Genomic DNA, 25,404 nt, shown 5'->3' with positions numbered 1-25,404 from the left:
ATATAATGGGTGGCAGGGAGCAGCTATCCCAGGACATTTTTCATGTTGTGAACCCAGCACCGGGAAATCTTAGAATTGTTGATGCCAGCTGTGAATCCAGGTATGAATGATTTACCAGCTGCAAGTATAGAAGCGTCTGTGTGCTTATTTAGTGTGAGAGACTTTGGCAAGAGACTAACACCATGTGAGCTTGCCCAGGACCCTGTAGTACAGCAACTTTTAAGTTGCTACAGGCATCCTGGTTGTTCAGCTGCATTTGTATTTGGGGTGGGGCAAGTGGTTCTCCTTGGTATAGCAAACTACCCGATTTAGCTTTTTTTTTTTAGGTGGATGATCACTGAAACAAAAAAAAAAAAAAAAAGAGAACCAAAACCAAAATATTGTTTAAAATTTTGACTCTGGCAAAACAACCTTTTTGCTTTTTCCTTTTTTGTCCAGAATTGACATTTTCACCAGATGGAGAATTTCTCCTTTCTAGCTAGCTGCTCTGCCTGCCACCACAGAGCACAATCACAGTGAAAGGCAGTTTGCACTACTGTCATCACAGCAGTTAAAAACTTGATGACTGTTGCTATTAGAAATACCAACACAGTTATACAGGAGTGCTAGACAAGGGCAAGAGGATTGACAAACTCCTATTAGCCCTCCCTTCCTGTCTTACTATTTTAATCTTGGCTGCCACAATGCAGACGAAATACCATCTTCTCAGACAACTCTGACATACCTGCTAGCCACATCTGCAGCTGGGTCCCAAGCCAGAAGGAATTAAGGGCATAGTTTGAGACTTAAGAAATTACATAAAGGCACTATTCTGAATTAATGTGACACCAGGGAAGCATGAAAGCATAAGTTTCTAATAGGAAGCAGACACGAATGCTACACAACAGACCTAGCCCTCAAACCAACGTCTGTACATAGTTTAGGCGGCACTCTTGCAAAATCCAAAAGCACAACTGAAAAACCGTTCAGTTTGGCAAAACATCAATGACGAACTGCACCCCCCAGTACTATGCCTCTTACCAAAGATGAAGGGTAAACCTTACATTCTTTCAGCATGAAAGAATCACTACAAAATAACACTGATCTTCAACAAAAGCGAACATGATCCAGGGCATTCGTTTGGCAGATCACTCACTTTTAATACATTTTGTGGCATATTGAGTACATTTTTAAAAATACATTTCATTACTATATTAAAAAAAACCCAACCAACCCAAAGCCCAACAAGCCACCCCCCCAAAATTAGTTTTAAAAGTTACTCATATATACATACAGTTAAAAAAAGAAGGTTGCTTCAAGAGTTCCAGTTACAGTAACAAAACATAGATGCAGTTACCAAGATTAATGTGTAATGTCATTGATCTGAATCCCTGTAAGCCAAAGTCAACTAAAATAAATACAAGATTTGTCACACTAAACACATATTCAGTTATTAGAAGTCTTGTATATTCACAATGAATTCCATATACCCTCTACTTTGTGAATACAAAGTGTTCCAATCTATTCACACTCTGAAGTTTAAACCACAGTATAAAAAGGATAAAACTTTTTAGAAGTTACGACAGTTCTGTTACATCTTCTAGCTGAAATAGTGCCATGCTGCATTCTTATCTACATCTCAGGGGAAAAAAATGCTCTTTTTGCCAGTCTAGTGCTGTACATTCTCTGGACTGCTCTTGTGAATGTTACTACGCAACTCCAGCAGGTCAAGGCTCAGCTTTCAGAAGTGTATTTTCAGATGTAGTGTCCTCCTGGGCTGGAATGCTCTTCTGAAGTGGGAACACCTGAGGTGGCCTCAGGACCTGGCAGGACTGCAATAGCGACTGACGCCTGCACCAAGCCCATGCAGAACTGCAAGGCCCATCCCACCTCTTCGGTAGCTTTCACAGCCATAATTTTAAGGCCAGTAATATTAGATCCATGTCACAATAAGTGATGCTAAGAGATGGCTTAAGCCTGTCATTAATACAGGCCTTATTTGACAAACAGTCAGCTAGGGCAGTATAGCCTGATCATAGCCTATGTTTGTTTGCAGAGAGGGTTGGGCATGGATAGAAAGGAAGGAAAGAGACCACAATTAGACTAGGCTGCTTTTAACTACATTGCAAGCTATCTAAGACTTTAAAAGAAAGTGACTAAGTGCTGCCATTTTTTTTTTCCCCAAAAAATACTTATTTCTCATCAGTACTGTTAAGGTATCCTTAACATAAATAAGACAACACTGCTGTTTTTCTCTATATCTACACCAATAAATACACTTGGGCCTCAAGAAACCAAAATGTCTGGGATTTTCTGCATTTCCAGTGGGACCTTACGATCACCTGAATTTTCTCCTGCTTTGTTTCCTCTTTACCTGAGCTTCAAACTCTAAGCATCAAACTTTGTCAGGGCCTACATTTGTCTTACTCCACTTGAGCATTTTTCAATGCTGCTCTTTAAATCAACTAAAGAAAAAGTTTCTAAATGAGTAACAAACATATCTATGCAAGTCAACCTACCAACCTGTCTCTGTCTCATGCAGAAAACAGATGCTGTATTTGCTGACAAATCTGGGTGGTCTATTAAATGAAAAGGCAAATTACAAAAACTCCTGTATTTGGGCCACTAGACCAAAATGCCACCTTCATTCGCTTTGATAAATTTCCTCAGGCTCCAGTGAGACCACTTAACACGGACAGTAAGCCTCGGTTAATTGTTTCTGATCCTCTCTAAAAGACTTTAGTCCCAGATGTATATTTACCTTAATGAGGCCACCCACATACAGAGCAAGTTGTTTTTTTTTTCTAGAAGAAGATATTGTGGGCACTCTCCATAGTCTAGCTGTGTTGCTCCAGAGGGTTATCTGTTCACTAAATGAAACTCCTCTTCCACTGAATCCCCATCCCCTCCCAGCCAAATTGCTGGACAATTTACACACATTTTGTCAACAGATCATGGTCACTTTAAGCCAACACTCATTCTCTTTTTGCCAAGTTTATAGGACTTCAGTTTGTACTTGTTTTGAATGTCTTTTAGAAAAAAGTCGGAGAGGTGTCTTAAGTTGGAGATGTACTGAAAATTTTTTTAGCAGCAGATACTATTGACATAGTATCTTTGTAATTCTACAGATCCCCTAACAAATGTTAGGAGAAGAACTTACTGTGTTACACCAAATGGAGGAAATAAGCAGCCAAGGACGGCAAAAACTCAGTCTCCAAGTTCTTGGGCTAAAACATCTTGAATGAACTTCAATGTACGTTGGTACAGGAAAGCATCCTTCTTCTTTGGCTTGCAAATATTTAGATGATTAACATCCACTGGAATAAGGTCTCCAATTCCTAACTCTGAGAGATGGAAAAAAAAAAGAACTACTAAAGTTCAAAAGATCACCTAGACTAAAAAGCACATCTTGCATTAGCAATTTCTCTTGCAAAAGCAACTTCTTCTTCAGTTTAACTGTTTTGTCTTAATTATTTTTGATGTGCTAAAAGCATCAGTACAACTGTTATGGTCAGATAAATCTATACATTGCTACAAAACCCATGCTGGTAAGCCATTAGGTCAGAGTTCTACTATCTCCATTGGGAATACAAAGATGTGCATTTCTCCATACAGACAACTTTGAAGAATCAAAACCTCATTTACCAGCAACTGACTGACAGCAACGTCCTGACAGAAGTTTAAGCATTGACAGGAACAGGGATAGGGTTTAATCCAGGGTTTAATCACCACTAATTGCCCATATTCCTTATAAAATATTTTGATGTGGAGATTAAAAATTGGACTAGAATGAACCTGAAATATACCACAAATCACTACACACATTTCCAGGGAAATGAAAAATTTTCATTGCTTAATTGTAGAATATTCCTTTTTCAGCTACTGATTTTGGGGCACACTACAGCATTTATTCTTTCCTAACAGCCATTGCCACTAGTGAGCTTTCCAGTTAGGATGCTGTGACTGACACGTTCCAGCTTACGATCTATTCATTCAACCTCCTAAGAAATCCTCCATTTTGCTTGGAACTCTGTATCTTTAACCATGTAAAATTACACTAGAGGAGGATGAAGGTTTGCCTTCACGTGCCTAAGCATGCATGTAAGACAGTGAGCATACTGCTTGTCAGCCCGGGTTTTGAACAAAATGAGCAGCTTGCCACTGAACCGTCATGTACCCTCTACAGGCTTTTGAGAGAGCTCATGTTCTGCATTGTATGTAATCTCTAGAAGAGGAGGAATATGCTACAAAATTGCAAGTGCACAGTGCTTATATGTGCACTCTGTTACCCAGCCCTGTTTCTCATTTTATTTTGTTAAACAAAAAAAAAAAAAAAAAAAAAAGAAGCCCAGTTTTTCAGTCCTTGACAATAAAACTGCATCAGCAACATTTTCACAAACAATTGGTTCTTAAGAAGACATATTGAAAAAATACTGCTAAATATTGACTCAGGAAAACAGGGATGTATAGTCCACCTTTTACAGAGCAACTAACCTTGCATTTAACCTAGTGGATTTAGCTGGTGGAAAGCCTGATCTAAAGCCCAGCAAAGCAATGATTTCTGCTCAAGACCTTACAGGTACCTCAGGCACGCAGAAGAGAGTTTTACTCGGGGAAAACCTGAAAATATCAGACTTAAAACAATTCTCCGAGTTAAACACCCATAAACAAAGCAAGAGGAAGAACTGTCTGGTGTTCCCTTCTACAAAAGGCAAGAAGATGGAGGGAACTCTTCAGGATGCAAACTCCATTGCCTGAGTACCTGAGATATGGAAGGTAAAGGACTCTTAACACTGAAAAACAGCTTTCTGACTTTTTCCTTCCATTGGCAGTTTGCTAATTTTATTTCTCATTTTCTGAAGGAGGAGATTGCTGGAATTTGTGTGAGCTTCTGAAAACACTATTCAGCCTACCCGTACAAGGATAAACAACAGTTTCTCATAATTACAAAGAAAAGGACTACAACAATGTAACATTATACCAGAGTCTACCCTGCTTTTTTCACTAAGGAAGTTACTTGCATTTAGAAAATCAACACAAAAAATTGCTATTCTAAGATAAAAATGTAGCTGCCTCTGATCTCAGCAGGAAGACTGTAGTTTAAACAAAAAACCCCACAACATAACAGATGTGTTTTTCTAGATCTTTCTACCATAGCATTTATAATCCTTCCTCATTATCAATGCTTACATGCACAAAATTAAATAAATTAAACAGCTATTTGACTTACTTGCTGATTCCAGAGGTACAACATGCAGTTTTATCATGCTGCCTATGTGTGTTGGTAAGGTTTCGGCAAAACTCAGCACTGAAAATTTCTTATCTTTGGCAAAAGACATAAAGTCATCATTCAGCTCTTTAAGGGCAGGAGAATCTGAGGAAGAGCAACATAACTTTTGCAGTGTTATCTTAAACATAAAAGTATAGCATTCATCTGGCAAGACTGCATTCCTAAAGAGATGTTTTGGAAAAATTAATACTCCAGTAAAAGGAGTAGCATTTTGTTTGTAATACCTTTTTCCAGCTATCATATGCAACAATTGTTTATTTCTGCACAGCATGGAATTTGTTTAGAACATAAGAGTCTAAAGTCCATCACATGTTGGGTAACTAAATTCCTAAATGGCCCAAACTACTCTTCTATAAACCTGTTCTGACTCCCATTTTTCCCCTCACTTCTGCAATCAACTAAAACAGTTACTCAGAATTATTTACAATAATTCAATACACAACCCAAAAGATAAAAAGGGCGTTTGTTGGTTTTATCCAGCTTATTCTGACAGCATGACAAAAAAAAAAAAGGCATCATGAACAGATTAGCATAGATCCCTGCTGTTAAATGGTAGCAAAGTGAACGTACCCTTGCTGAGTTCTTTAACCTCCACAGACGGAAAGAGAAGATACCTGGCATTTATAGAATATTCAGCCAGCTGGGAACCATGGTGAGGTACGCTATAAAATATGATTCCTTTGGTGTTGTTTACAATTTTATCCATTTCTGGATTCTTGGAAGCATCTACCAGCATCTTTTTGACCAGAAGACCTGACAACAGAAACTGAATTAATGCAGGGATTATAATGCACTGTGAAAATAATGATCATGCTCTATTATCCATGAAACAACTAACCATATTCTTGCCTCAGTTGATTAGTCCTTAGTTTGTCAAGTATATAAGATTAAGTTGAAAAAAAAAAAAACAAAGCAAACCTGAGGAGGCATTAGAATAAAATGTCAATGAATGATGCAATCCAATTTTGGTTTGCTTTAAGTGTTGCTAATGACATTTACTAGATGCCTGATCATGGAGAAAATTTTCCCTCTGGATTCTCATTTACATGAATTTCAACTCATTGATTGTGTGTTTTTAAATCAACACAGTAAAAGCAAACAGCAATTAAAATCCTTTCAAAATGTATGTGCTACTGATTATAATGCATTAAGAAAGTAGAAATCTGTTTTACATTTTTAGGTCTTTAAAAATTTTTTAGATAAACTATTCTGAATAGTTGCATTTCAGAATGAATTTGGTTAGCAGATTATTCTGAAATATAACAGCAGATAAATGCTTTATATCAAACAGGCAACGCACTTACCACCCATGCTATGTGATACCCACACCAGAGGTCTGTCTCCAATCCCAGCAGCTCTGAGCTTGTCAAGAAGCTCATTGCTCCTGTAAGCAATAGACTTCCTGCAAAGAAAAAACACAAGCACAATGAAGCTTAGCATGATGATAGGTTAAAAGGCAATGTTAAAACAAAATGAAGGTGAATTAAGTACATAAAACATTAATTACTTAATTATTGTTGTTACATTGAAAAATGCCAAAAACTGTTGTAAGGTTGGCTTCACAAGGACAACAAGGAATTGAGCTAAATTCAGTTTCTTGATCTTCCTAGAAAGTTTTACTGTAATTTCACTCAGTACTCGTTTCCTTTAATTTCAGTTCCACAAGTATCTTTATGGGTTTTTAGATAGTTTCATTTACACATTGTAACAAAATTATGCTTTCGTTTTATGAAAGCATCATCAATACATACTGTACTTTATCCTCTGAAACAAGAATATACCTAACGTCTGACAAAAATGTACTTTGCTAAACAATGCTCAAAACGTGAGGCAATGTACGGGAAATAAATAACTAAATGCACAATCAACAAATACAAATCACTGATAATGTCTGTTATACTTTCCAGCAATAATCTCCAAATGCTTTGTGCTGGAATAGTAAAAAACCACAACAATCTCCACTTTGTAATCGAAGAGACTGAGCCCTGGAAAGGATAAGCCCCAAGCCCCAAGTTAGAGGTTGAAAATGAGTCTGTTGCTACAACCAAAACAAAACCAATGGCAATTCCCAATCTAAGCTTTAAAGTGCAACATCGTTACTACCTGCAGCATAACAAGAATCAAACACAGTAGACCCTTGGACAACAGAAACATCAGGATATTGGGGCAACCACTGTGCGAAGTCTAATTCACTTAATCTCTGTTCATTCTCAGCATTCTCACTAGAAATTACTTTTATATCACATATGAAAAGGATACTTAGATGTATCTTTTCAGCTGAATAATAGGCTTTAGGATAGCTGAGAGACATAAAACTTCCCTTTTGAAACACTGAATGAGCCTATACCCTTAGAGGAATCATAAGATTGTGATTCTACTGCTACACCTTTGTTCCTGCTAGTTAAAAATGTCTTGAATATCTTTAATTTTTTTATTAAACATAACAAATTTTAAAATAATCAAATACTATACTTGGGTGACCATAAGTAGCAGGTAATGTAATTTTCCACTTTTTAATGAAAAAGATGTTATCTTAAAATAAAGAAAGAAATATAAGTTTATCTCTTTTTAAAATTTTCTTTTATTATACTTAGTCCAGACGGACACAGGAAAAAAGTTCTCTTGTAAGGGTAACCACCTACATGCTTTTTTACTGTCACTGTTCTGCCTAATTTCAAATAGGCATATTAACAACCATGTCTTCCTTATTTTTATCTTGCTTACATGCCAGAAGACATTGTAAGAATTTAGGAAGCTGGCACAAGTATTTATCCACAAGGCTAAAAAGCTCAAGTATACCATGACTGTACCTAATGTTTTTCCAAACTTGATTTTCAAATGCAACAGGAAAAGTTAAATTCACTGTTTCACAGTAGGTGATCCCAAGGATCAGCTTTACTCTCCCTCCTGCCCCCTCTCCAAACTGCAGATGCTTCATTTGTTACCTGTGAGCCTCAACAGGACATTTTGCTTTCCAGTCACTCAAATGGGTGTCATATTCCACAGATATGATTCTAAGGGCAGGACAGTCTGAAGCCAGCCATGTCTAAATTAAAGAAAAATGAAACTAAAAGGAGCTTACAATTGAAGTACTTAAGAAACTCTTGCAAGCAATTTATCAGCAATGGAGCAAAGATGTTACTATGGGGACAATATCATGCAAGATTTCTGCTCTTCAGTTAATACCCAAATACATCTTACACCTAGACTATTATTCTTTTATTACATGCTGGCAATTCTAGCCTGTTCCCCAGCCACAAAGTAGGCAATGGATAGAGATGAATTACTAACTCGTGCATTCCTGACTCCCTCCCCTGGGTGAAACAAGAATTACTATGATTACCAACAGGACTGATCACCCTAAGATTTACAGTGATACTTTGGTGGTTACAGCAATGTCAGTTGGTTGAAGCAGTAATTACTTATTTACCAATAATATTTAAATAGCAATCTGCAAAAATTGAGGTAGTCTGAGACCTATGTAAGAAAGCACACATTTTAAAATGTAATTTTATGTATCTTTTCCTTAATAATAACATTCCATTATTAAAAAAAAAAAAAAGAGAGAGAGTATGAGGAAAGCAGCCATTGCCGCCTCTTTCACTAGCAGAAGAATGATGGTGAGAGTATTAAATTTAGCAGGGATTTTCCTTTGCAAAAACAACCTGTTCAAAATTTCAGCTTGCTAACAAAAAACCTATCAGGAACTTGGAAAGTGCTACTTTGTATAACAGATTAAGAGTAATTTGATTACAACTGCCAGACAGTGTAATTCCAGATCCTTTGGACAGCTCTCATTAATGAGAAAACAGCAGCTACATGTGAAAATGTTACTGTCTTTTTACCTTTGGCCAGCACTGGCTATAGTCCTCTTCCCCTTCTGAAGCCTTTTTATCCAAACGCCGGTCAACATCTTGCTGTCGCCAGGTTTTAAATGCTGCTCCCAAAAGACCATGAACAAAAAGGATGTCTGCTTTGATGGGCTGACTAATACAGAAAAATGCAATTTTAAGAGATGGTACATATTCTTTTAGCAAATTAAATTTACACAGAACATTTAACCTAAGGGATGCCAAAATGCTGTTTTTAACACTAGATGCGATTTCTTACCTTATGTACAACAGTTCATGACATTTCATGATATTTCAAAGAGGATACTCAGATCAAGACAAAAAACCCTGGGATCCACCCAGAAGAGAGAGATATAAAGTATGGAAAGTACCCACTTCCCAAATCGTATTTTTCTACAGCGAAAAACACAATTCTCTCCACCTACTGTTAATGCAACTTGGTAGTTCCAGCTTTATCACCAAATTAGATCTTCACTGTAACCTGACTAACACCACTAAGTGATATACCACGTCGGAGACCGCTTCAGTCCCAGATACACAGTCACTATTAATAGAAGCTGAAGCTGTAAATTTACTGCATCTTAGGCCAACGTGTGCTTGTGGCAACAGAATAATTACAAGGCACTGTATCCCAAGACACCCAGTGCAAACTTTAAATAGTTGCAACGCATGAAAAGCAGTAGTTCATCTCATGGCTTGTGTTCGGATTTTTTTATGAAATACAGTAATACTCCTTTCATGGCTATGGACTGCTCCAAGTACTTCTGTTGCTCTCCTACTTGAGAATCTAAATTCAGTCCTCTCAACCCACCAAAGAACAGGAGGAGCAGGTGACATCAGTACAACAGCCCTCTGATGTCAACTATTCCAAAGTTTTCTATCTGAACAATATAACAAGTAACTCAAAAGTACAGCATGTAAAATATCTCTTCCTGCTTTACCTGCTACGATATTGTGGATGTAAGACATAAACACCATCTGGATACTTTTCTTGCACTGTATCCCTGTCTAGATTAGCCAAAGCTCTGGATGCATGAGAAGACTGAATGACATGTGGGGATTTCATTACTTCAGCAAGTACAGAAACCCAACCTACATTGAAGAAATAAAGTGGCAGGTTAACTAATTAGAAACATCATCCAAACAAAAGAATTCAGAAACATCATCCTTCAAAGTATACTTGTGAAAATAGATGTTAAAACTTAAGAATGGTAACATCAAATCAAATTATTTCAATCCACCCTCTTTACCACAGAAAAGGCAATGCTAGATAAACGGAACCTCCAAAATTAAAAAATCCAGAGAGGTGAGGAGGCAATGGATTTTACTATTGTTCAGCTAATGATCTGAAGGAGAACCCCTTTTCAGAATAAAAAGAAAGTGTATCAGTAGGTCAGTGCAGTTGTCAGAGAGAGAATAGATCTCTAGTTTCTTTTTGCAGGTAAGATGCAGAGAAAAGAAATGTCCCAGAGAGAAAATGAAGCTTAAAGCATAAGAAAGACATAGAAAACAACCCACAGGAGTAATGGCAGGTGGAAAAAGTGATGCTTGCTGTGAGAGTACAACCATTTCTAATTTTAAAATCCAGTGTGTGAAAAGTTGTTTAAGGAATTAAAATGTCCCTGCTATTCCAAAAATAGTAAACTATTTATAGCTAAGAAACATACGAGAATTAATGAAGGAAACCTTTGAATACAATCCTCAATAAAATTTTAAGTCATAGCTACCTTCAAGAAAAAACATATGTTTTATAATACCTTACCTCAGGTGTGAAATACAGTTTCTTAGATATGGATGGGGATGTTCATAGACTACCAAGAAACGCAAAGGAATCTCTTTCATACACATACATATATTTTTCTTTAAAATCTTAATAAATCTTGTTGCTGCTAGCAAGAGTTGTCTATAAATCACAATTATATTAAAGTTGAGTTCATAAATAAAACCTGTGAAGACTCTGAAGACAGATTTTCAAATGGATGCTGATTTGAAAAAAAAGAAACAATTTACTTAATGAGCACTATTTCAAAATCATGCACAATACATTGCTACTAGTATAGCCAGTAAGTTGCTAATTCAAGATAGTTTGTTCACTGTGGAATTAGGAAAAGAATTGACAGTGATTTTTGTTTAAATGCAAGTACCTTTGAAGACTGCCATTTTTTTTTTAAAGAATTATGTATTTAAATTCCATTTCTAAGCAGAATAGATGTTGACCACTGTGCATATTCTCCTTAAGAAGAATGCAATCTAAAACCTATTTTCAGTTCCCCAAATACAGTGAAAGACTGACAAGCTAGTCTGATTAAAACTAGCAAGGCCTCTGGTTCTGTATTCTTCTTAAATGAGCCAAGATGAAGCGTCAAAAATAGTGTTCAGAATCCTGTCCCCAGCCACCGCATCACAGCTACTATACAGTGCATCATCACTTTTCTTCCTCTTCCTGTGCCAGCAGTTTTTGCAAAGATAAAGAGCCCTAGAGGGTCTTTCTTCTTATGCATCATCCAGCAACACAAGGGAAATTTTTCAACTCTTGAACAGCAGTATTCAACTGCTCGTCTCCGGAGTCCAGTTCACTGCCTAAAATTCCATTTGTACCAAGACCTCTGCCCCAGGGAGCTGTTGACTCTTCTGATGTCTTCCTCCATACGTATGGTTTTAGCAGTCATCATAAGAATGTAAGAATGGTGCTAGAGCTCAGACCCAAAGCCTTTGTAGTCCGCTCTCTTTCTCCAAAAGTGAGCAGTAATGGAAGTTGCAGGACAATAAAAGAACAGAAAAATAAAAGGGCAAGTGTATAGTACCGATTCTCGGCTGTACCCTCTCAGCTTTCTACAATCAACTTGGCTTCTGTGTGAACAGCTTTGTAGATTTTTCTTTCCATTAATTTGTCTAATCACTTTTTGAAGCTTTGTAAGTCTTCAGCAACCACAATGTTTTGTGGCAAGTTTTAGTTTGGTCATGCACTGTATGGAGAAAAAATATTTTTTTGTTCTGCTTCTTGATAATTTAATGTACAAGAACCTTTGCTCTTGCGTTACGAGAAACAGCAGATGACCATTCCCTCTTTGCCTTCTCTATGCCAGTAAGGATTTAATAAATCTCCATCATATTCTCCTAGTTGCTTTTTCTGAACTAAGTGTCTTAGTCTAGTTATTTGTTCTTTCTACCACAGCCATTCCAAATTTTTAATCATCCTCATGGTCTTTCCCTGTGCCTTTGCCACTTCTCCTTTTTGCAACAGGGAGATTAAAAATGAGGCAGACACCAGCTTGGATGTATACAACAGCATATTGATATTTTCTTTTTTTTTTTTTTTATTTCTTTCCTAAAAAAACATTGGGAATTATTTATTTGTTACAGAATTATAGGGAATAATTTCATTCTGATATTTACTGTGTATTAAAAAAAAGGGGCATCACAGATGCTTAGCAGGAGGTACTAGCCTAACATGAAACAAGGGCTGGAAGGCATATTTCACTTTATTCCAAAAGGTAAGGACTGCAAGCTGGTCTGTTCCTTTATGAGACTGAAACATGGTCAATAACCTACCTTGCAGATTATTTTTTTTTTTATCTGTAAGAGTAGGAAACTAAAAAGATTTTTGCCAGTAATGTGAACCAAACACCCACAACGTCCAAATTTTCACCATCCATCAGACTTAGAACACCTCCGTAGCACTGACATATATTACCTAGACAGAATACAGGAGTTTTTAATCAACACCATCTAAACCGTCTACATTTTTGGTATTAAAAAACCCAACATCACCACCTCTCCACCCCTCTAAATATAAAAACCACAGCACTTCCATGGTCCATTGCATTTTACAAAAGCACTAAATCCTCTGAAAATTTTAGAATGGGAATCTGACAGTCAGACTGCTTGCACTTGCTTTCCTTTTACCTGCACGTACTATGGATGAATGAAGACGTTCATCCAAAGCCATATTTCCAATAATGCGAATTATGTTCCTTTGTATTTTTGCCGAGTCTTTACGTAGCTGGTATATCCTCTGTAGTAGCTGAAGGCCTCCTTTAGCTTCAATTTTATCACAGTGAGAAGAAATCTAGCATTATACAGTAAATACAATGACAATAAGTAGATGTTCTGTAAAAGGTTCTTTGAGATGCTGTTAATTCACAAATTCAGGAATTCTAAAGAGACGATATGATGCAGAGCCCTTATTCCATTATTCTATTACATAGAATTTCTTATTAATCTAGAATTTATTATACTGTTGAAGAGGAAGTAAATATTTTAATATGCTAAGTGCATGACTTCTATGGATTTGAAAGATGCTGAGTACCTTTGCTTTGCTCTCCTCCACATCTGAGGGAGATGAGGTTGCTTGCCACTTGGCATGATCAAATTTCAACTAAAGTTCAAGAGTCTGAACAGGACAATTGTCTGCATTTGTTAAAGCATTATCTCAACCAGAGCTACTTGTCTTCCTGTTCACCATCCAAAATACAATCATTATAATCCCTTCTCTTTGAAATACAAAGGTATTTCTACGTTCCAAATAGTACTACTATCATTATTGATCTTAAGGGCAACAATAGATTCTGGTCCAAGCAGATGAATATGCACCAATTAGTTGCAGTGTCAATTACTAATACTAGCCAAATGCTTGTAACTTGAACATGTTGTCTACAGTGCTTAAAAAATATGTGGTAGTCATGGAACCACTAATGTCCTCAAGTCTGTGGCTTTCAACAAAGACAGACACACACTGGGAATGAGTACAGTCACAACTTGTTTAAGCTGAAAATCTGGAATATTACAAATTCTAAACTAATCAGAATTTCTATGTATATGGAAGAGGTTAAAGTAATACTGGTAAACTGCACTTTATCCATTCCTACTACCAATAACAATGTGGTATTCTCAACACTTTTTCTCAATGTTCTAGGTTTCTGAGCAATTAAGTGCATGCTGAAGAGTGCAGCAATAGGAGTCAAGAAGAATCATTGTTACAAAAAAATCTTCCATACTTTTCACCTGTGTCTGCAAAGAACATACTGGTCCTGGAAAGATGCACTGCATTTAGCTGCATGTTGTGCAATATTCTGCCCAAAGGCAGTGACCCTTGAAGGACGGACCTTTGTGAATGGTCAGCGCTTGCATTTCATTCTGGCTTCTGATTAGAGTGAATTCATGGGGCTACTTTGCTTTCTGGAAACCTGGCACTAGAGTTAGATTAAGAGCCATAAGAAGTGACAGCTTGTAAGCTTTCTGAACTGATGTACACCAACTCAGACAAATCCACACACTCTTTGTACTGAGAATTTTACATTGTAAGTGTCTTGCTTACTGAGAAGCTACAGAGTGGAAACACTGTTTCCTCATGGTAGCCCTACACAGAAAAGACTTGTTAAAGCCATCTGGACTTCAGGTGTTCTCTCCCGCTTTTCTTTGTCAGAGCTGCCCCATTCAATTCTTGAAAGACATATATACAGGTATATTACAGGGGAATCTATACAGGCTAATTAGAAACAATAACAGGACTTACATACACTTCCCATGAGATAAAAATGAATTTGTTATGCTGCCTTCCAATTCACACCAGTCTCAGTTATCTGAACAGCCTTACCGAAGGGGTGAGGGACAGGAGACAAGGAAATGGCAACTCCTTCCCCTTATATAAGAAAGCATTACAAAGGAATGTTTATAAATGTAGCTTTTCAGTTACAGTTTAAGGGACAAATTACCTTAGAGTGCTGCACTAAAGCTTGCAAGCAAAAGAGTTCCACTGTCTCTGAAGGAATTTTACTCAATGTTTCACAATATGGAAGTCCATTTCCTCCGAAACACCATAAGCCTCCCTGAAATGAGAACCAGTAAAAATTATACCACATTCCAAATGGCTACATAAAATAAGCATTTCTAAACTGAAACATTAAATATGTAATGATCTATAGAAATTGCTATAAAGACTGCATAGCATGCATGCATTTTTCAAATTGTACAAATTACACAACAGTACACCATAAAAATATCTACTATTTTTAAATGAAAATATTAAATAGATTTTCAGTCAGTAGCCTCCATAGTCCATAGCCTCCATTAACTTCAAAACATACAATAAAGGGCGAAAATGTAGGATTTTCATTTTGTTAATGAATGTCTTCTTTTATGATTGTTTGCTTAAGCAAAAAAGGCAAGAATCAGACTGCATCTAGACTTCCATAGTTGGAAAAATGAGAAGAGGAGGAAAGAAGATCTCCAACACAGCGTAGTCCCTGAAGACCAGTCTGTCTCAATCATGCAATAGGAAGACCAGCATAACCTCAATAAAGAACAGTTTTCTAGAACAGTGTGGTTATCAAAATGCCTCCAAGTGTGGTGTCTTACCAAAGCTCCATTTGTATACCAGGAGCTCTGGCTGTGAAAACAATAAAGGAGTCACAGTGTAAAAGTATTACACATAATTGTGTCATAAGAAATAAGGAGTTATTGCACTCTGAAATCTCTAAAGAAAGCCTGCCAGGCATCATTACTAAAATATGACAGTAATTTTCATTATTGCATCTTACAAAAAATAATAATCACCAATTTTAAAAATCACAACTTTTTAAGAAAAAAAAATAAACTGCACAAGAGGTAGTGGATGACAATGACACTACAATTACTATTTTTAAGCAATAACAGCATTTTAAAAGGCATTCCTAAAGCCACTTAGGAAGTTGTTGGACAGATCAAGCTGAAGAATTCCTAAGTTCCAGGTCCAAACAGATCACTACACTATGCCAATTCTGGTTTTGGCAACACTGATCTGTTACAAGGAGGCATTTCCATGTGATATAACAGAGTTTACTATTTAAGGTGTGCTAACAACTTATCAGTTTGCTAGTAAGACTTAGTTTAATCACCTCAGCAGTAAAAGAACACTCAAACAATGGTAAGATGAAATGTGAAAAACATTTTATCACCACTGCAAAGGGAAGAAAATGTTCTGGACAAAATGTTGAAATATCTGCTTTATGGGAAGACGTGTAAGTAAAGATAAACAAGCTTTCAAGCACATAGACTGTATCATAGAATAGTTTAGGTTGGAAAAGACCTTTAAGATCATCAAGTCCAACCATTAGTCTAGCACTGCCAACTCCACTACTAAACCATGTCCCTAAGCACTACACCTACACAACTTTTAAATACCGCCAGGGATGGCAACTCAACCACTTCCCTGTGCAGTCTGTTCCAATGCTTGATAACCCTTTTCTAATATCCAATCTAAACCTCCCCTGGCATAACTTGAGGCCATTTCCGCTTGTCCTATCACTTGTTACTTGGGAGAAGAGACCGACACCCACCTCACTACAACCTCCTTTCAGGTAGTAGTTGTAGAGAGTGCTTGACAATCCTTTCAGTGAAGAAGTTTTTCCTAATATCCAATCTAAACCTCCCCTGGCGCAGCTTGAGGCCATTTCCTCTTGTCCTGTTCCTTGTTACTTGGGAGAAGAGACCGACACCCACAAGAGATTTTATGTATGTTGTACAGTCACAAAGTCTCTGTATTTCTTTTCCTCTTGTAATGCTCAAAAATATGGAAGTAGGTTTGTATCTGAGCTCTGCAGGAACAAAGAACCCAAATAGTTCTGTTATGCAGGTGGGAACTCACCCTTTGTGCAGCAAGAGTCTGACTACTCTCACGTAAAGCAAGAGATGTGAAGTACTGGACACATGGATCAAGACCAGTCTGAGGTAAAGATACTAACAACAAGCGAAGTTCATCTTCTATGGGATAATCCTGTGAGAAGTAACCACAAATAGCTCTTAGTTCCATTCAAAGAACGAAGTAAAACACAGAGAAAAGAAAGATCTGAAATAATGAAATCAGCCATATTAATAAGGCCATAAAATAGGAACCCTGAACTTGAGTGCTTTGCAATCACCCACCAATCATACTGCTGTAAAAATAAAGTATATACACAACCATATACTAATATACTTTAGTACTTCAGGACTGACAGGTACAGATCCACCATCATGTAATGTTACAAGAATAAGAAACCAAAAAATGAAAGTATCAAAGCTGGTTTTCAGCATTTTGTTGATTAGGTATTCTCTGACAGGGACTTTTGCCAGCATTCACTCTATTAGCATTACAAAAGACCTCTTATATTATGCTTTGTGTGCCAATTCTATTTATTGAAGAAGCTGATTTGATGACATGATTGCTCAAACCATCATACACACACACTTACTAATTAACATAAAAACAAAACAAGGTCAAATCTATCCCATATAGATTCGCTGGTACCCAAAAGCTGGCAACAAAGAGGTGGGCCTACAGCAGCCCTAGGTATAAAGAAAACTAGGGTGGTAGATCTTACTGTAAGTAAAGAGGATCGAGAAGAGCCACACCTCACCTCAGCCTCTGGAGGCATTCTGGAGTTTAAGACAAATTACTTAAAGCTGTTCCAGATGTTCTATATTTGCTTATCCAATTAATTCTCAGTTACTGTATCGAGGTGCAACACATTTCAGCAGCTAAAATCATACTTAATCAATTTTATGTTGGAATACCATTCAATTAAATCTAACAAGTACTGTGATAACTGAAGCTAAATAAAACTTAGTTAACAGTAACTATAGTAAAGCTCTTCTCCAAACGCTTTCTGTAACTTCTAAATTCACACGTAAGTAGATTAAGACATTGAAAGAAGACAACAGCAGAATTTTTGGTGAAAGACAGTGGGTATATCTACATTAGTGATTCAATGTGTTGGAGGAATTTTTCCAGGCAGCAAATCTGCCTTGCATATGCACTTGGGAGTCACATGGTGGACTCAGAATGTTTTCCCTACTTATATAATCAAGATTAAAGCTGTGTGCCAGCACACTATCTAGAGCACCATGCTAGCTGCGAGGATGCAAAGGCCTCCAAGAGTGCTCTCTGTGTAAAGGATTCTGTCAGTATCAACAGAGCAATCTAGGATGACTTATTATAAGACTGCTTTGCATTGCCTATCAGGTACAGACAGGCAGTGCGTGCATCAGACTGGTACCTGGCTCAAACTTCACTGCTGGTAAATGTGTAATGTGGACATACAGTCCGAGAACAGTAATTGATCAACTCCCTATCCTTACTTCTTTTCATCATGCCATTCACTAATGCAGAAATACTCCAGAGGTATATCATTATATTATAGTTTTGTATTTTGATCTTAATTTTACTATTCATTAATTACTTTAGAACTCCACTTCTGTACGGTTACCAACAACAACAGCACTAAAAACAAGCAATAATAATCTAATACCTACTTTTCATTTACTTACATTCTTTATTTTTGGCAATGGTGGTGGAGGCAGGAAAAAGCGAAGGTCGATATCTTTGGATCGAGCTAAACCTATAGCAGTCCTTTGATCACAGGTTTGGGCAACTGTACCATACTGATAATCTGTAGTACAAGAAATTCAGTGATAGGGTTAAAACTAACCTTAAATATTTCATTTGGTTTTAAATGTAGTTTCTGATCTACTGTTAATATATTTGAAAACAGAACCACCTCTCTGCAATCTACTTAAATAAGCTCTGATTTTGTAATCACAAATTCCAAAAGACAAATACTGCAGTTGTTAGACCAGCACTATACTGCACTGAAGACACATGGGCACTAATTGTTCATCATAGACCAGTTTGATAAAGGTCCTCAGATGTAAGTTGAACACAAGCAAAAGCAAACTTTCAGTATTTCCACTGTGAAAGGAGTACAAGGACTACAAACCTGAGGCTTGAGTTAAAACTTGAAAGGCATTGGCATATGCTTTTGGGGTTTTTTTCTGCATACAGGATTAAAAACCATAGGCTTAAATCCAAATGCTGACAAGACACAGACACCTAATTTTACATGATACAAAAGCTATGTTTCAATAGAATTGCTGAAGTCACAAAATCAGGTGACCTCAGAAAAAACTGTACTGTGGTGCTATTCCTGCCTTAAGCAGTCCTTCCTTACTGATTCATAGCATTTAGGTTGGAAAAGACCTTTAAGATCATCAAGTACAACTGTTAACCTAACACTGCCAAGTCCACCACTAAACTATGTCCCTAAGCACCACATCTACATGACTTTTAAATACCTTCAGGGATGGTGACTCAACCACTTCCCTGGGCAGCCTCTTCCAATGCTTGATAACACATTTCTAATATCTAATCTAAACCTCCCCTGGCACAACTTGAGGCCATTTCCGCTTGTCCTATCACTTGTTACTTGTGAGAAGAGACCAACACCCACCTTGCTACAACCTTCTTTCAGGTAGTTGTAGAGTGGTAAGGTCTCCCCTCAGCCTCCTCTTCTCCAGGCTAAACAACCCCAGTTCCCTCAGCTGCTCCTCATAAGACCTGTTCTTCAGAGCCTTCACCAGCTTCGTTGCCCTTCTTTGGACACGCTCCAACACCTCAACATCTTTCTAGTAGTGAGGGGCCCAAAATTGAACACGGTATTCGAGATGCAGCCTCACCAGTGCCAAGTACAGGGGTACAATCACTTCCCTACTCCTGCTGGCCACATAGTTTCTGATACAAGTCAGCATGCTGCTGGCCTTCTTGGCCACCTGGGCACACTGCTGTCTCATATTCAGACAGCTGTCTACCAGCAACCCCAGGTCCTTTTCTGCTGGGCAGCTTTCCAGCCACTCTTCCCCAAGCCTGTAACGTTGCATGGGGGGGTTGTGACCCAAGTACAGGACCCGGCACTTAGACTTGTTGAACCTCATACAGTTGGCCTTGGCCCATTGATCCAGTCTGTCCAGATCCCTCTGTAGAACCCTCCTACCATCAAGCAGATCAACATTCCCTCCCAACTTGGTGTTGTCTGCAAATTTACTGAGGGTGCACTCGATATCCTCATCTAGATCATTGATAAAGATATTAAACAGAACTGGCCCCAATACTAAGCCCTGGGGAACACCACTTGTGACCAGCCACCAACTGGATTTAACTCCATTCACCACAAGTCTCTGGGCATGGCCATCCACCCATTTTTTTACCCAGCGAATGCCCATCCAAGCCACAAGCAGCCAGTTTCTCCAGGAGTATGCTGTGCAAAACAGTGTCAAAGGCTTTAGTAAAGTCCAGGTAAACAACATCCACAGCCTTTCCCGCATCCACTAAGCATGTCACCTTAGGTTAGTTAAGCAGGACCTGCCTTTCACAAATCCATGCTGACTGGGTCTGATCACCTGATTGTCCTGTACGTGCCATGTGATGGCACTCCAGATGATCTGCTCCATAACTTTTCCCAGCACTGAGGTCAGGCAAACAGGCCTGTAGTTCCCTGGATCTTCCTTCCAGACCTTCTTGTAGACGGGCGTCATATTTGCTAACCTCCAGTCAACTGAGATCTCCCCGGTTAGCCAGGAGTGCTGATAAATGATGGAAAGTGGCTTGGTGAGCACTTTCACCAGCTCCCTCAGTACCCTTGGGTGGATCCCATCCAGCCCCATAGACTCCGTCTAAGTAGTGTAGCAGGTTGCTAACCATTTCCCCTTGGATTATGGGGGCTTCATTCTGCTCCCTGTCCTGTCTTCCAGCTCAGGGGGTTGGGTACCTGGAGAACAACTGGTCTTATTATTAAAGGCTGAGGCAAAGCATACATTAAGTAACTCAGCTTTTTCCTCATCCTTTGTCATTATGTTTCCCCTGTATTCAATTAGGGCTGGAGATTCTCCTTAGCCCTCCTTTTCTTGCTAATGTATTTATAGAAACATTTTTTATTATATTTTACAGCTTGACACAAGACAGACTTTCAGTTACCCTACTGGGGAAACCAGACTTAAACAGCAACTACTGCTCCTTTCCAAAACCTACCTACTTTATAGTTGGAAAAAAATTAAAAATTACATACTGAAATTAAGTGGCAAACTGAAGGAAAATAAAATGTAATCTTTAAGTGGATCAATATTTTTTCTATAAAGATTAGTTTCTATCCTTGTTACTGCTATACAATTCTAGAACAAAACTGATAAGCCACCTAAAATATACTTTTCACAGTCATAGATTGACCACCTTTTTTCTTTGGTGCAGATCACTTAGAGCTGCAAACTGAGGACACTGAAGAGATGCTTTGGACAAGTGAAGCATTTTATTTATGATAACAGGTATACTGAACAACTTGGTCCTAGCTGTGAAAAGTTAGCACATATTTTCAGTCTTAATCTTTCTTGGACTCTGTTTTGGAATATCAGGTTAAAAAAAAAAGCCCATTTCCCTCACAAGGTAGTTGGCAAGAATCATTAGTGTTTGCAAAAAATCCAAATACTACAGCAATAAGCACTACAGAGAAAAGGAGATTTAAAAAAGCAACTTTGTTGCATTTCTAGGATGAATGAGACTACATCAGCGTATGTTACCATGCCAATGACTGTTGTCTGCCAGGTCTTGTACAGCCTGCAGTCGGACCTCTTTGTCTTCTGACTGACTTCTCTTTAAGAGGAGCCATAAGGCACATTCATGATCTTCTCCATCAAATGTACTGAATTGTTCTTTTACCAGGAAACAAATAAAACCCAGGTTATTATTAATGAGCATTTTAACAGTCATGTTTCTATTTGTTTAGTAAAAAAAAAAAAGTCTGTTTAATATTTGAATATTAACCGTTAACAATAATTTAGAGTATAATGTTTTAATATTAAATTAGTACAACAAACAATGACAGAATGGCATTAGTAAAATGCTGATCCTTAAATTATTAGGATGGTTTTGATTCATTTTAATGGCACCAAGTTGGCATTTGATACATATGTTACAGATCCACACCCTGGCTGGCACTTACCAACCAGAACTGCCTGCTTCTAGAGGAGCTGGGAATGATTAGCAACTCCTGAGGCTCTGACCTTGAACAACTAATTACCACAGTGAAGGTACATATTGTTATAACCATTTAATAGATGGTTAATAACATCAGATAGTATGCTTCAGGAGCACAGTTTCTTAAATGAATGGAATTTCTTATTTGAAATTACTCTAAAAAGCAGTGACACATTGTTACAAAAAGACCATGCTGCGTTCAGTTATTGTTGGCAATTCTCATGAAAGCATAGTATACTTTTCTAAAATGAAATGCTGAGAGTATTTCATCCCCCAAACACCTTTGTACACAAAACTGGTATCAAATATTAACCTGGTATCTTAAGCTTCAAATTGCTCCTGAAACAGGAAAAAACCCCCTCAAACCTCTTCTTAACCATCATCTTCATTTACTTTAAGAAAAGGAATGGTTTTAATACATAGAAAATATACTAATATTCTAGATTAATACAGAAAAAGTGACCACTGTTTCAAACATTTAAAAAAATATGTTAAGGTTATAAGAAAAATTATTTTACTTTCTAGAAGGCTTACGTTTTACTAATCAAATATAATAATCATAGATAAAGCCATGCTTTCAATACGTACCATTAAAAGGTCTCCGGAAAATTTTAGCTTCTGTTTCTAGAATCTTCCTCACTGCTTTATGGATTTCTTTTCTGGCTTGGTATGTGATCCCTAGGAGAGTATTTTTAGATTACTGGTAGTCTGAAAGACAGTTCTATTATTTATTTCTATATATATGAAAAATAATGTATGAAATATATCTACACATACATATATGTATGGACATATATATATAAAATTATCTCAAATATAGAGAACTATGTATAGACCTATCTTAAAAAAGAACAGCTACCAGCTTAAAATAAATTCAGTGACATTGTGAAGACTATTATTTTTGTAACAGATCTCAGGAAATATATCTTTCCTCATATAAGGGTGAGTTCCAGAAACATTCTATTCTCTTAAAAGTCTATTTTTAGAATCTAAACAATTATCTTACCTTGACATTCACTTTGATTTAGAGAAGTTGTACGTACATATACATAGGATTTAAGTTTTTCTTGATGTATAGCTTGAGTATCTATTTGCAGCAACTTCTTTAAGGACAGAACTTCATATGTAATGAATACAAAACCTCTTTAAATAAAAGAAAATTGCATATGAATGTTAATTTTAAAAAATTATGATGGCAAAAATACATTAACAATCTTTTTGGTATAAATCATCCAGATTTTACAAAAAATATAATAGTCCGCAGATTGTTTTATTTTAGCAAAGTAGAGAAAACACTCTAAAATACTTAAAATAAGTAATAACTATCAGAAAATAGTCTTCAAAACTATATTCTATCATATCTAAAGGTCCCCTAATATTGTCACATTTTTTGAAAGATATATTAATTAAAATTTTAACTGCATACATAAGTTACATATGTTTGTCAGTTACAACTTACCCTAGTATAAGTGATCCAGTTACCTTTGCAATTTTTCCTTGAAAAAATGAAAATTAATGTCAAAGTTGTGTGCATCACCTCAATATAAACATAGTTAGCATTTCATTACCAGACAGTAAGAATTTCAGTCCTTAAGAGTAAGCTTTTTAAAATTTTTCTACTGTTCTCTGGCTTTCAGGAAATCATTACCTAAGTTTACAAAGAGAACACTACTTGATTAGAATTTCTGCTCTCCTAAGCAAGACGATAAAACTTGTATCCTGCCAATGCTATTTACTTTGAGTATTGCTACCTATCTATTCTGTTCATTTCTCAGCTGCAGGAATCAGCAATAAAATTTCTCTGCCTGCATCACTAGTATTCGTTTGGAACTCCACATTAATTTAAGGACTTTTTCTTACATTTTTTTATATTTATTCAATGTATATGAACACATACAGGAGTATGTAAGTTCTCTGAAAAGACCTGCAGCAACTCTCCAAGAAAAAATATTTTAAAATTAATTCCATTGAATCTAATTTATAAGGCAAAGAGATGAATAAACACATGCCACTTGCAACAATTTCCCTTTTAAGTCTAAGGATTTCTGTCACATTTGAGCTATTTTTTCTGCATAAATTTGAGATGATTATCTGGATGTAAGGATCTCAATACAGAGATACTCTATTATTACCAGTAGCAGCAAACCCAATGGAACACATCTCATCTATCATGAATAACTTCTTTTCCCCAGCATGAATTGGGAGATTTGCCCCCACAACCACCACGGCCAGATTCTGTCTTTGTGAGATCATAAGAATTTTGGCATGCAAACAAGAGGCAGCTACATGTTGAAGAAATAACTGGCAGAGAAGGTTGAAAAGGCAAAAAAATGCAATAATTCCTGTAGAGCAGAAATGGAAATACCCTATCTTTTAACACTCAAAAATAAACTTCAGAATTTTAAAAATTGTCATTCTATACAGAAGGCACCAAAGAAAGCAGAGACTAAGCAGGGAAGACTGCAGAATTAACATCAGTAAATAAGGAAGAAGAAACAATAGAAGCAGGCTTAATTCAAACTTTATGGATGTAATTGTATCATGGCTCTAGAGGTTAAAAAAAAAAAATCACATAAAAAATGGAATTTACAATAGTTTAATGATATTGCATCTGGTGGGGGGACCCTCAGTTTGTGTTCTAATCCCAAATTATCTGCTGGTGTCATTTTGCATATCGCTACTCAAAGCAAGGTCAGAAGCAGACATCCGCTTCAGACAAATAAAAGCTTTTTATCACAAAGTAATCAGGGATTTAGATCTTTTGTATCATTTAATTATGCATGCCATCATACTGACACAGATCTTTCCTTTTTATTAACCTCAGATGAATACATATACAACTGTACTTACTGATATCATTCCATGGTAGGTGCGTTTTGGCTGGACCAGAAGTTCCTATTTGTCTACAGCAAAATATACAGTAAGCGGCCACTGACATTCTGTATATTAAAAAAATAAAAAAAGAAAAAGTAATGGCTGATTTGAGAATTATAGCAGAAAACCTGTAGCAGTTTTTTTCTTTTCTTTTTACAGCAAAGGTCATGATAGCAAAGATGTGATCTACAGCAATGGTCATAATAAACCATTTTATGTCATTTCACTCCATCTAAAATGCCTTCATTAAATAAGTTAATAAACTCCTTTAAACACCAGATACAATCATATCTCCATCAAGACATTACTCAATATGGCATGGGCTTCAATACAACTCAGTAACCAACTACTTTTAAAGTTCATAATTGATTGTGTTAGCAATTAAGTCTTTGACTTTGACTAACAAGGCTTCAAGAACTACTATTTTTCCCTTTAAAGGGCAAATCAGACTAATACTTCAAGAATGTAAAAATTCTACAGTTAAAAATAAGTACTTGTTCTAAAATGCCCTGACTCCATGGGCTCATGAAACTCATAGGGCATGCTTACAGGTAAAACATAGAGGACACATCTAATTCTAGAAAAATTCTTAC

General features: G+C 36.9%; 1 protein-coding gene across 1 annotated transcript; it reads right to left on the bottom strand.

Moving 5' to 3' along the window:
- Positions 1-3,186: 3,186 nt before the first annotated feature.
- Positions 3,187-25,132, bottom strand: SERAC1 (serine active site containing 1; the record flags this gene model as incomplete). Its single annotated transcript, XM_081998348.1, has 16 exons — positions 24,788-25,132; positions 23,397-23,433; positions 22,944-23,080; positions 22,526-22,615; positions 21,481-21,612; positions 18,406-18,527; positions 16,745-16,873; positions 14,835-14,948; positions 13,027-13,189; positions 10,062-10,212; positions 9,115-9,256; positions 8,215-8,315; positions 6,574-6,671; positions 5,840-6,022; positions 5,210-5,353; positions 3,187-3,323 (listed from the first exon to the last, which is right to left on the bottom strand). Exons 1-16 carry the CDS (start codon positions 25,011-25,013, stop codon positions 3,187-3,189), a joined length of 2,106 nt encoding a protein of 701 aa, XP_081854474.1. The 5' UTR covers positions 25,014-25,132.
- Positions 25,133-25,404: the final 272 nt, after the last annotated feature.

Source organism: Phaethon aethereus (assembly GCF_964289735.1).
Source record: "Phaethon aethereus genome assembly, chromosome: 3".
Lineage (NCBI taxonomy): Eukaryota > Metazoa > Chordata > Aves > Phaethontiformes > Phaethontidae > Phaethon > Phaethon aethereus.
This window is presented reverse-complemented; position numbering and strand designations above follow the sequence as displayed.